Genomic DNA, 13,326 nt, shown 5'->3' with positions numbered 1-13,326 from the left:
AGCCTCTGCAAAGGCACTTTCCTCTTTTTTATGTTCACCAGCACTACTTCTGCTCAGAGAATGTGTGTGTGTGTCAGCTTTAGTACCTTTATTACCTTCATTGACTTTAGCAGAACTGAAATCAGTTACACTGGTAGTAGCAGATGCCCCAGAATCACATATCTCATGTTCAACCTTTCCAGGTAAATGTTGATGGATGGCTTCATGTCCTGAAATTGACTTGGAGGGTCCATCTGTTGTGGCATTGTCCTGCTGTTGATTGGTGTGTTGCAGATGGTCAAGTGTGGGAGCAGATGTAGCCCCCGGCAGGGTAAGATGAGCCTGGTCAGACACAGGCTCCGGATGTGAGGAGCGGATGTCTAAACACTCTGTTTGATTCTCTTCTTTTGTCTTTTCTGTTTGAGTCAGTGTAGGAGTAATGACTTGTGACTGCTCTGATTTTAGATTTGTATCTGTATCAACCTCTGTATCTGAGTTCAATGACTGTTCATGAGCATGTGCTTTATTTTTTTCTAAAGGACCAGTAATTATTTCACTTGTTTCTGATTTGGTATTGATGATTGAGGTAACAATAGTTTGTGTGTTCTTTGCAGACACATTCTGTGGGTCTTTCTGAGAATCTGCTGTATTAGCATTTGGTGCAATTTTTATATTCATTTTATTCTCAGAGTCTTCGTATTTTATTGAGGGGTCACATTTGGGCAATTCTTGTATTCCTTGTATTCTATTTGCTTCAATTTCTGTCAGTAAGACTGAGTCGTTTTTCAGCTGTTCCTGAATCTTTTCAGCATTGCAAGTCATATCCTTTTCAGATCCTGTCTTTGTTTCACTGTCCACTTTCCCCTTGTGTTTCTCTAATTCTTCACAGCCTTCCGCACTAATATTGTCAAGAGGCTTATTTCCAAGTATATAGTCTCTGAAACTAAACGTAGCCTCTTCAGTGCTAAATGCAGCACGCGTGGGTTGCTCTCCAACGTTTCCATGGCTATGAGATCCTGCAAGTGAAATCGGCAATGTCGTAAAATCTTGGATAACGCATTCGGTTCTAATTTGCTCTACATGATCTGCCTTGGGCAGGGTCTCTGTCAGACACGTATCGATCTGATCCGCAGGGCATGAACTGATGGAGGAGGAGGAGGAGGGGGGTATGCCAAACGAAGCAATTTCTTCCTCACATTCTTCAAAGACTTCTTGGAGCTCTCGGTCCAGCAGCAACTCTGAGGTGTATGATGGGACATCTTCCTGAGAGACTCTGACTGACTGGTGCTGCGACACAGGTCGGCTTCCAGTTGAAACTGGGTCACCATCTTGACTAAATGGGATTCATCAAGAGAATGGTGAAGGTAAATGTTGGAGGCCACATATAAATCTGTTAACGTGTTTATAAATCTTTCACATGCCGCACTATTCCACTACATTCTACAGGCAGTGCAATACCTCATGCATCAACACAGCACAACTAGCTCTTTTGATCACTCCAAACAAAAGTGTGCACCAGTATTACACAAGGTTATGCAGTAACACATCAAGCGTTAGTTCCAGAGATGGGCATGTAAGTCGCACACACAGCGACTTCTGACTCGACACTGACTCGTTTCAAATGACTCAGACGACAGATGACAATCGACTCGTGACGTGCAAAAAATGACATGTGGACAACAAAAGTCAGCAACATTAGTTACGTGTGACAATTTTGTGTTATACCCTACGTAGTGCACTTCACAGTAACAGATAATGTGAATGGAACGCTCCTACAGAATTGGCGCAAATGATGGTAAGAACCGCTTTCTGAACCAATCAGACTGATCTGATTTAAATTTTTTGTAAAAAATGCTGTTATTTACATGTATTCAGTTTGCAGCATCACACAGATGATTGTCAATGAAACGCTTGATTGACTTTCTAATGGGTTCGTGTTTTACTTCACAACCGGGAAAGGTTTGGAGGTTTTTAATTATAAGCACATTTACAAAATAACGGATTATTAGATTAGATTAGATTCAACTTTATTGTCATTACACATGTACAAGTACAAGGCAACAAAATGCAGTTATATTATATTCCTAATGGGACACGCAGTTATACATTTAATAGCATCTGGAACTATTCACTCATAACTTGACTCGGACTCTAGCCTAAAGACTCGTGACTCGACTCGGACTCGTATTTTGTGACTTGTGAACATCTCTGGTTAGTGCATTTAAAACTTCCAACTATGTACTGAGTGCTGAATCATAATTTCTGACTTACTGACCAATAAATCAGTGCCAACCTATTCAAACAAACACCTCTAACACTCCTTCTAGTCTTTCAACCCAAATAATCTTCCCTCAGTGCTTCCATTTGTTAAAGGCTTTCACCATACGCAGCTGATATTTTTCTAGAACATTTCTGTCCGACATTTCAAACTATAAGTCAATTAATCATTCTGAACCACAAATGAAAACACAGACGTACAATGATTTCAGTCTGTGCTCTGATTGCATACTTAAAATTACAAGGTTACCTTCTGGCAGTACCTCACAATTTGGACTGTAAGGTAATACCAGGATGTATCGTACTCACTATTTTCCCCATGAATGATCCCTGTTCAAACGCTTTCTTTTTCAGCACACAAACAAAATTCGTAATAACACACCATACCAGATGCGAGAAGTGAAGTGGGTGTGGATGGCAAGTCATTGCCTGCATGTCAGAGTGTGTGTATGTCTTTGCATGCCATGCCTTAGGTAGACAACATTTCGGGCACACACCTCCCTGCTGCAATGCAGGCACACCCATGATTTACCTATAATCCTCAGGCTTGACCTAATAATTGAAGTTACTCTGTTTTTTTCTTATATAATAAATATGATAATGATCATAAGCCTCAACCACCAGCTGGCACTGTCTTAAATTGTATTCTGTCTTAATTGTAAGGATTTCTTAAAGCATCTGCAAAATGCATGAATGTAAATATAAAAACTTATTAAATATTTATTTAGAAGCATCATACATAATGAACAAAACTCCACTGCATAACATATGTCTACCACACAAGAAACTCTTATACCTACCTATTATTTGCTATCCACTAAATACAACTAGCAAGTAGGCAAGTAAAAGCAAGTAGGAAAAATAAGGGAATCTGAGTGGATTTGGCTACGCAAACAGCAGGGATTGTTCTATAGTGAGTTGAAGGTTAGTAAATATTTTTTGCAATGCAACATTGGTGTTATGTTTTGTAGAGAACAATAAGGTCAGAATTACTGTAAATCTTAAGTATATGCCCCTGTCCCACCTCCCCTGCGTTTCCCTTCACCCCGTATTTTGCGTTCTCTTTGGCTGTTCGACACCGCACTCATTGCCAGTCGACCGACTTATATCCAGATATCTAGCAAGCTATATATTTATCTTTGGTCGCTGGGTGCTCAGTGAGCTGCTAGGATCGAGTTGTTGAACAGAGCCGAGTTTCTATCGCCGAGCAAATGCCAAGTTGCTCCCGAGCAGGCAAATCTAGCACCGACCAGTTGGCGAGCAAAAATCAGGGCAAAAATCGTGTAGTGTGAACTAGGCATAAAGTGGTATATCAGGCAAGGATGAAAAAATATTCCACTTTCATAGCTACAACATAGCTGTTCTCAGTTTCCAAAGAATTACAAAACAATTGGTAAAGGAGATGTAGCACAGTGCTAAACTTTTTTAAATCATGTTCCAGTCATCAAATTTCAAACAATAAAAAACAATAAAATAAATAATTGAAATACTGTCATTACAACTTTTAAAAAGTTTTCAATTAAATTTGTATATAATATATATTTAAAAATATAATATATGTTTGTAAAAATGTTTCATACTTTTTAAAATTGGGGAATGGCTCATGTCACATTGTGAGTTATAATGCTTTCCCAATAATAAAGCCTCAATCACTCAAGGCTTTCTTGACCAACATCAGCGCCCAGCCTGCTCTTTTGACTAAATGGACATAAATTCCCACAAACATACAAACCTTCTCAGAAAAGTGACAGTTGCTATAGCTGAAAAGATCACACAGAGGTCACTCTATTTTAATTGTATTTGTTTTTGAAATGCGACATCAGACAAGCTCATGGTCAGGTTTCTAAATACGTTTGGTTGTATAGTGTACTTGTATGTAATCTAAGAGCAGCAATTACCAGTTGCTGCATTTGTACGCTTGAGAATTCACTGTACTGTTGTTACTGCAACAGGCAAATGAGTCAGTTTTACTGGTAGCCATACACGTTCATGCCCCCATGTGTTACATGAGCGTGGTTTCACATTTATTTGTCCTTATGCTTGGATTACTCAAATTTCTAACAGAACCTGGTTGTCCTGTTCATTGGGTTTGCATGCTGTATTAAATATGTTTGTTCTGACAGTGTATTATTATTTTTATAAATGTGTATGTGTATATGTGTGTGTCTGTATTTTTCATTCCTCAGTGTCAACATTTTACATACAAATTGTTCATCTAATATGTACATTATGTCTATACTTGCTTTGTAATGTATTAAAAGTGGCTATAATTATATTAATGTTCACTCAAAGAACAGTGAAAGATTAAAGCAAATAGTTTAATTGTTTTTGATTATTATTATGAACTACAACAGGTGCTAAAACAGGTTTGTGTTCCTGGCTTAAAGGCTTAAGGTTAATACCAGATTATAAATGGGCCCATACATCAGAAGTTCAAAGCCAAATTATGCAATGTACAACACAGGCTTCAATCATATTTTATCCAATAGAATACAACATGCCACAGGGTAATTCAAAACTAAACATAAAACAGTTAGTAAAGGCTGTTATGAAGCAAAAATGGCACAAATGCACTTTCAACCCCAAAGTTGGGACAGTATGGAAAATCCAAATAATAAAAAACACAACGTTTCTTACATTCACTTTGATTTAGATTTTATTCCAGACAGTCAAATTTATTTCATTTGTTAATATACATCCACTACTGCATTTCAGGCCTGCAACACATTCCAACAGGGACAGGGAAAATGTAGGGCTATTGAAAAAAAAAAAAAAAAATGGCAATACAAAACCACTTGCTGCACAAATTATAAAGGCATGACTGTGCAATAAGAGGGTACGGGTACTAGACTGTCTTGCCTGCTGTCCTGACCTGTCCCCAATAGTAAATGTGAGGAGAATTTTGAAATGTAAAATGCTGCAACGACAACCTCCTACTGTTGCACAACTTTAAGGCATTAGTGTAGAAAGAATGGGACAAAATAACACCTGTAACATTTCATCGCTTGGTATCCTCAGCACCGAAACGTCTTTTAAGTGTTGTGAGAAGGAATGGCAACATTACAGAGTGGTAAATGCTTTACTGTCCCAACTTTTTTGGAATATGTTGCAGGCCTGAAATGCAGAAATTGATGTATGTAATGAAGCTGACCAGACAAAACATGAAATATCTCAGCTTCATTCTGTCTGCAATGAAATAAAAATCAAAGTAAATGTAAGAAACTCTGTGTTTTTTATTATTTGCTTTTTCCGTACTGTCCCATCTTTTTCCGATTATTGAAAAAATCAGACTACTTTATTTTAAAAAGGAAATTGCTATTTTAGGAATGCAGACTGTAAGGCTTGTTTTAAATACATGATAAGATCTGAAATACTTCAAAGTAAAATACCCATTACTAAATGGTTTTCAGATCTGTGAGAAAAACTAAATCCTTTACCAAGTCTATTACTCACAAATATTCAGACTCAGATATCATACTGATTCCTTGATTTCGCTACAGTTTGGAAATTAAATTTTTGTATGTGCTTATATATTTATAAAGCAGTTGTAGATTGGGTGGGGTCTTGGGGACCTGGGTTCAATTCTTACCTTTTGTCACTGTTTACGGACTTTTTCATGTTCTCCCTGTGTATTGTATAAATGCTCATTTAAAGAGAATCATTCTAGATTTGGAAATCAAACCCGCCTGAGCCTGCTGTGTTGCACAAAACAATACTGTTTGCCTGAGCTGAAAATGCAAAGAAATGGGTGAAAGAGATTTGCATCGGCTCTCTGCCAAGCAATGGCATGCTAAAACCTGCCTGTTTTCCTTATTTCAATCTTTTATTGAAAAAAAACTTGTCAATACCAGTCTAAAGCATATTCTTTTTTTTTACATGTGTGAATGACACAGTGTCCTGTAATGGATTGGTTCCCTATCCAGTGCATGTAGCTGCCTTTAATCTAGTGTTTCCTAACTAAAAAAAAAACCACCACGGCCTCGAACAAAAGAAAGCGATTACTAAAAATAATAAAATGATTTCCGACACTGTGACAACTTAATTGCATGTTTTCGTAGCTCAGACAACTACAACTCAGTGTTAAACCACAGGAAGGTTCATACATATGTAACTGGTAGATGGGTGTTGGAGTCCCTGGTTTAATCATTGCCTCTGATCACTTTCTGTTAGGTGTTTTGGATGTTTTCCCAGTGTTATGTGAGTTTTGTATCCAAAAACATTCAGAAGGTGGCTTGGCTACTCTAAATCCCCCCAGATATAACTGAATGAATGTTAATGTGCTGCCCTGTGAGAGAAAAGCATGTTTCCACATAACACCCTAACCAGTTCTTTTATCTGACTCTCTCAGCTGACTCACTTGATTCAGTGAACTCTGCCAGAGACCACATGTCCCAGAAGTCTGTGGAAAGTCATATGACACTAAAAACAACTGCAGTTACCAATCAGGAGTCTTTCATTTGTTTTACATCACCATAGTTCTAATTACCTCTGCTGTTTCATATCAGTTTGTTTGCACATTTGTATATTTACCCCTGTTTGTATTAATTTCATTGTGAAATATTATAATTTTCTTTTGAGTAGCATGCTGAGAATGATATTGTTAGCAATTTACCAATATGGTGGAAAAACCCTTAATGAAATACCTTAAAGACTGTATTATGAGAAGAAAAGAGTTTTATTCTTGTCTGCAGAGAAGGATTGCACTGACAAAGTCTCATGGAGAGTGTGATAGAAAGGAAAGAAAATAATCACCATTTATACTCCCTTTAGGAACCTTGAGGACAGTGGCAGATTTCATCGTTAACAGAGATTTCTTGGCTAGAACACAGGAACTGGTCTAAACCAGCTAGAACTGGGTTTTGGAGGTCATACAATGTAACTGACCCATTTCTTGTCACGTACACCACTTTCCAATAACATTCCATTGTAGCAGTATTTTTAAAATATTGGAATATGACTACAGGCAATCATGCCCTAAACATATCTACACCTTCTATGTATTATTTGATTATGTATTAATACTTCTAGTGTAATTTAACATTTTATTCTACATTTTATTCCCTGTTTGCAATGCTTCTTAGTATGTTTTGGATTTCTGACTTCTTGGCTTGTTTACGACTACTCTTTGAATCTTCCTTGTATTACTGTTTGCTGATTTTCATTAAAACCGCTGAACTGATTCCATGAGAGCTTAGTTCTCTGTACACTTCGTGACAGAACACACTGCAACCTTGACCGTTATTATTCTGTTGCATAATGAAAGCTCCAGGCATTTCAAAGCTCAGAAAGCACTTAAGCAGCACCTCACACACGCTTTTCAGAGAATGTGGTTGAGAAAGACATACCTGAGTGAGTTACTCCAGGTGAAGTCGAGCTCACCGCTCAGATCAGTGCTGGGCAGCAGATCATGGGGAAACTCGAGTTCCTCTTCTGTTCCACTTGGCTCCCTGTGAGTCAAACTGTCCACATCTGCCACAGGACTGAAACCGTGGGGTGTAGACAGGACCTCAGTATGGACTAGTCCATTCACGGCACTGGGAGAGTTCTCTTTTGCTAGACTGGCTTCCTCTGCGTGAACTGGAGCCTGGCAGACACAACAAAAGGCATTAATAGGTAAACAAATTTTAAATCAAGGCCTGTTTATTTAAATAATCCCTCCGTGTCCATGAGCTTATTCATTTACTTTGAATCATTCACTCACTTACCCAAAGAGTTCAGAAAAGATATGTTTACTGACCACTCAAAAACCGGTTAATAGTTCAAATCAAACAAGAATACACCAGTCTACACCCTGTTTTGTGAATCAGTTTAAACACTCTCTGATCTATTGGCATTGTGTCCGCATACAGTTACAATGGGACCTAAAATGCATGAACACACATGGTACACCAGGCATGACATAAAACAACCAAACAACTAACATCCAAACATGAAGTCTGTTGAAAACTTCAGAGGGAAATATTCCAATAGAATAAAATGCCTTTACTTGTCATATACACGCTGCACATCCCAGCTTATTTTGTACAGCATCCCCGAAGTAGATATGGTTAAAAGCCTTGCTCAAGGGCACAACATTGTCTACATAGCAGAGCCAGGATTCAACCCACAATCTTGCAGTTAGTAGCCCAAAGCTCTACTTATTAGGCTAACATTGTCCTACCACATGTAGGACTAATGTTCAAAAAACCATCCTCACAAAGGCAAATACACAGTTTATAGTTAATCCATGAAGACTGACCACATCACTCTTGTCCTTCAAAGTCTTTACTGGTTACTTATTATATTTTATACTCAGTACAAGGTTCTTTTTTACATTGAAAGCTCCACACTGCCTGACTCAATACTACCTGTCCTGGTTGAGCTTCTACATCAATATGTCCCATTTTGTTCATTGAAATCACAAACCTTATGCTTTTTGTTGTTCCAAAGTGGTTGATTGTTTAGTGCGGTAGCTCCCAGATTGTGGAATACTCTTCCCAAGACTATCCAGGATGACCCCTTTCTTTTTTCATTTAAATGTCTGTTAAAGAACGTATTTTCATTAAGTTTTCATGGTTCCTTCTGTACTTGAATGTCATATCTGTAATGTCCTTGTTGTACTGTTTAATGTTTCTGTGTTCTTAGACTGTAAGGCGTCCTTGTGCATGGAAAAAAGGAACTATGTAAATAAATATGATAATAATGATGATAAGTATTAAGGTTATTTTTGCTGATAACCTGATTACTATGGAACATTTCTGTTCACAGGGGCCTTTGCTGTTACTGGATTTCAACTCAGTTAAAATTTATATGTGTGACTTTAGGATGATTTGGACAGTGTTCACCACTACCTTCATTAAAACAACAACTAAGTGTGCTTTGTTACCCCAGTACAAGGCAAAGTCCATATAAGCTGTCTTGGCAGCTTGTTGTGGTCAAACACTTCACTAAGAAACTTTGATTGTCTCTTGAACTCTTATGTTGTTTTTATCCTTTAATTTCCTTTAATCAACATAATGTCACCTGTCTAAAGTAACCTAAAAATGATAACTATAACTATAAACTACAATAACTATAAAATAACTAAAAAGTATAGTTTTCTTCTGATAAACATTAATACTGGGTTATAACACAAATGGGGCAGCACATTGGCTTGGTGGGTAGCACTATCACCTCCCAGGAACAAGGTCCTGGGTTTGTTTCCCAGATGGAGCAGACTGGGTCCTTTTTTTTGTGTGGAGTTTGCATGTTCTCCCCGTGTCTGGGTGGGTTTACTCTGGGTGCTCCAGTTTCCTCCCACAGTCCAAAGACATGCAAGTGAGGTGAATTGGAGATACAAAATTGTCCATGACTGTGTTCGATATAACCTTATGAACTGATGAACCTTGTGTAATGAGTAACTATCGTTCCTGTCATGAATGTAACCAAAGTGTAAAACATGATGTTAAAATCCTAATAAACAAACAAACAATTATAACACAAATGGGGCAGCACAGGGGTTTGGTGGGTAGCACTGTCACCTCCCAGTAACAAGGTCCTGGGTTTGATTCCCAGATGGAGCAGACTGGGTCCTTTCTGTGTCGAGTTTGCATGCTCTCCCCATGTGTGCATGGGTTTCCTCCAAGGTCCAGTTTCCTCTCACATTCCAAAGACATGTAAGTGAGGTGAATAGGAGTTTGACGTCGAACAGATGAATCATGTGTAACCTGAAACTATCTGTCATGTCATGAATGTAAAACATGAGAATAAAATGTGAATAATCCAATAAATACAAATGTTCTCAGTCCTACCAGTAAATAACTGTTTCTAATAAAAATTAACAGCTGCTTTATGTTTGAGACAATCCTGTAAGTCTTTCCACTGAAGAAAAAACTGGTATACTGGACAAGCCGGTTCACCTGCTCTTTTCCAATGTGTTAAAATGACCGTATCCAAGCAAGCAGCTACGCCAGAAACCATGTAGCCATTTATAAACAATCACATGTTGGCATGTTGCTGCTGCAGAAGTCTGAAAGTGGCAAGGTCACCAGGGTATTTAATAAATGACAGAGTTAGTCTGCAGAAAGCCTCTGAAAATATATCCAACCACATATGGATTTAGAAATCTACACTTAATTATATAAATGAGCTAAACAGATGCTAAACATGCTAAACACAAATGGTTCTCATACTGTAACATATTAGCAGTGCATGATTAAATAGAACACATCAAAGCAGAAATTGAATTTTATAAGTTCCAGTAACCATGCAGTAAGCAAGGATTCATTAAAGTTGTATCACTATTTGTATTTAACTCTCCAGTGTTTGCTGTATTCTTAGAACTGGAGAGTGGTTAGCATTAGCTCCTCATTAGCATCTACTATTTTCTTTTATCTTCAGTGGATTTTGTTTGGTAGAACACTGTCTACACAGAGGTACAAGTTATGGGCACTTTTTTAAAATATTAAATACATAATATTTAATATTAAGTAAATACATTTAGGGCGGCATGGTGGCTCGGTGGGTAGCACTGTCGCCTCACAGCAAGAAGGTCCTGGTTTCAATCCCCAGGCGGAGTGGTCGGGTCCTTTCTTCTCCCCGTGTCTGCGTGGGTTTCCTCCGGGAGCTCCGGTTTCCTTCCACAGTCCAGAAACATGCAGTCAGGTTAACTGGAGACACTGAATTGCCCTATAGGTGAATGGGTGTGTGTGTGTGTGTATGTGTGTTTGTCCTGCGATGGACTGGCGCCCTGTCCAGGGTGTTACTGTGTGCCTTGCACCCATTGAAAAGCTGGGATAGGCTTTTTAGTTGGAACTGCTAATACTGATTTTATATCAGCAGTAGATGAAGTTTTTTATTATTATTATTTAATTACCAACATGGTATATAAATGTAAGTCAGTGAAATCAAATTCCTGACAAATGTAATAAAGCAAACAAACTGAGGGTTAGGGACCATGCTCATGGGCCTAGCAGTGGCATCTTGGTCAGTGGTAAGGCTCAAACCAGTGACCTACTGATTACTAGTCAGGTACCTTAACCACTGAGCTCCCCCTTGTCTAGTCACACTGGACCTAGTTTTACAGGCATGTCGTACGTCTGACATAAAACTTTTTGTAAACATAATTTGAGCCAGTCACCCGCTCTCCAGGTGTCATGTGACTAACCCATAAGTGTATCTGAGGACTCAGCACTCTACAGCTGCTGAATGGTCGATGGAAACATATGGAGAATAAAAACGAAACTTTTATACACCACACCCAAAAAAAATATGAGCTCAAAAACAAAATAATCTCATAAAAATTAAAATATATAATCTAAAATGGTCAATTGAGCAACATACTTTTAAAGAATCAGAATCATTTTATTAGCCAAATATGAAGCTGGAGGCTGATATTTTTACAGCAGAACGGGTGACGCATTACAGTTTGGAGAGCAAAAACACAGAAGGGAACCAGATGGACATGGAGGTGGTTAGAATACTTTCAGTAGTTGCAGATTATCAAGGCCACTGTGGTCCTGGAAACACTCAAACCCTTAAATATTGTTTTATATCCCCAACCTGATCTACGCTTTACTACAATCTGATCACTGAGATACAGAGACAGTTCGTTAAACTTTGTGGTTTTGTTTTTATCCTGCAGTGTGCAATTTAGTGTTAATTCTGGCTTTTAATAGACACGGGTGTGGGCCTTTCCAAACTATGTCTAATCATTTAAAATTGCAACAGGTTAACTAGAATGAGTTCTAGTCACAGCTTAAGGAAGACTAAATCAAACAGGATGCACCTGTATGCACTCTTGAAGGAATTTTGGTGGGGCTACTTATATTTACTGTTGGCTGTCACTGTAATTTGCTAGGGTTACAGAGCCTTAGAAATGGCTTCATGGCTCTTTCCACAATAACATTTTTCAATAACATCGTTTCTCTACCCCGGACTATTTTTGATTGCTGCATAGTGTGCGCCACCCATTTCATGTTGCTGGACAGGTTTGATTAATCTAAGGCGTGTCTAGTTTAAAGAACACAATTATGAAATACATTTCGTTAATTGGTCAAGTTACTCATTACATTTTCACACAGGGCCAGCGGGTGGTGATAGGTGTCTCCTTTAATAAGTAAAATCATCATTAACCTGCATTTTGTGTGTACTTGGGTTATTATAGACATTATTACAGTTAAAATGATTTAAAGATTGCGGAACTGTGATACATGTGCAACAAAAGAAGAAATCAAAAAGTTCACTAATAGGAAAAAAAGTATTTAGCCACTATATTAAAGATGTATGATTGAAACTCTTCTGGATCGAATCTCAGCTCTGTTACTGGTTGGCTAGGTGCCCCAATTGGCACGAAACTGGCCACTAGTCTGCTGGGTGAAAAAAGGGGGTTGACGCTGTGTAAGGACCCTGGAGGAACATGGAGATCGGTGCATGACTCTCAATGTGCAATAATAACCACACACGCAAATCCACCAAAGTATCTGTGAATAAGAAGGGGGTCGATGGACTGACCACATGTCAGAGGGAGCGTGTGTCAGGCAAATATACCCTCCTCAGCAGCAGAAGTCCAACTGGCTATGCAAACTTGGATAATTGGCTACGCTAAAATGCACAAAAGTGCACAAAAGTGGTTAAATAAGCCCTCCACTGAACATTTAAATAGATTAAATTAAAGTTTAAACATTACTGTAATATTTCAAGTTAATCTAAAAATCCATGTTGCTTATGTTGAGACAGCAGTGTTCTAGACATACTAACAGAGCCCGGTCTGCATTTTAATAACCACTGAGATGAAGCTTTAAATTTGAGGGAAGTCATTCATGGCAAATACATTTACTCTAGCCAGTCCTCAGTGCCAAAGTCTGACCACAGCTCTGCTCCGTTCCACACTGGGAAAAGTGAATAAAAGTGCAGAAACAAGATGATGTAATGTATGTCCAACTCATAACATCAAGGCTGTGGGTTTTAAAACGTTTTTTCCACGTCTACTTAGACTTACATACAAAATGTTCACCTTAAATTGCCTTAAAATTAAAAACCATTTGGATATTCATAAATAACTCCTGAGCATTAAAATTTTGATACTCATACAAGGATAACTTTTAACTTTAG

General features: G+C 38.2%; 1 protein-coding gene across 2 annotated transcripts in view; it reads right to left on the bottom strand.

Moving 5' to 3' along the window:
* The window catches only part of tacc2 (transforming, acidic coiled-coil containing protein 2), an 85,970-nt gene that overhangs the window by 54,621 nt on the left and 18,023 nt on the right, over window positions 1–13,326 (bottom strand). For both annotated transcript variants that reach the window (XM_062995618.1, XM_062995617.1), the window contains exon 4: window positions 7,602–7,840. In XM_062995618.1, the coding sequence (XP_062851688.1) occupies window positions 7,602–7,840 (239 nt within the window). The remainder of the gene's footprint in view (window positions 1–7,601; window positions 7,841–13,326) is intronic.

Source organism: Trichomycterus rosablanca, chromosome 5 (genome assembly GCF_030014385.1).
Source record: "Trichomycterus rosablanca isolate fTriRos1 chromosome 5, fTriRos1.hap1, whole genome shotgun sequence".
Lineage (NCBI taxonomy): Eukaryota > Metazoa > Chordata > Actinopteri > Siluriformes > Trichomycteridae > Trichomycterus > Trichomycterus rosablanca.
This window is presented reverse-complemented; position numbering and strand designations above follow the sequence as displayed.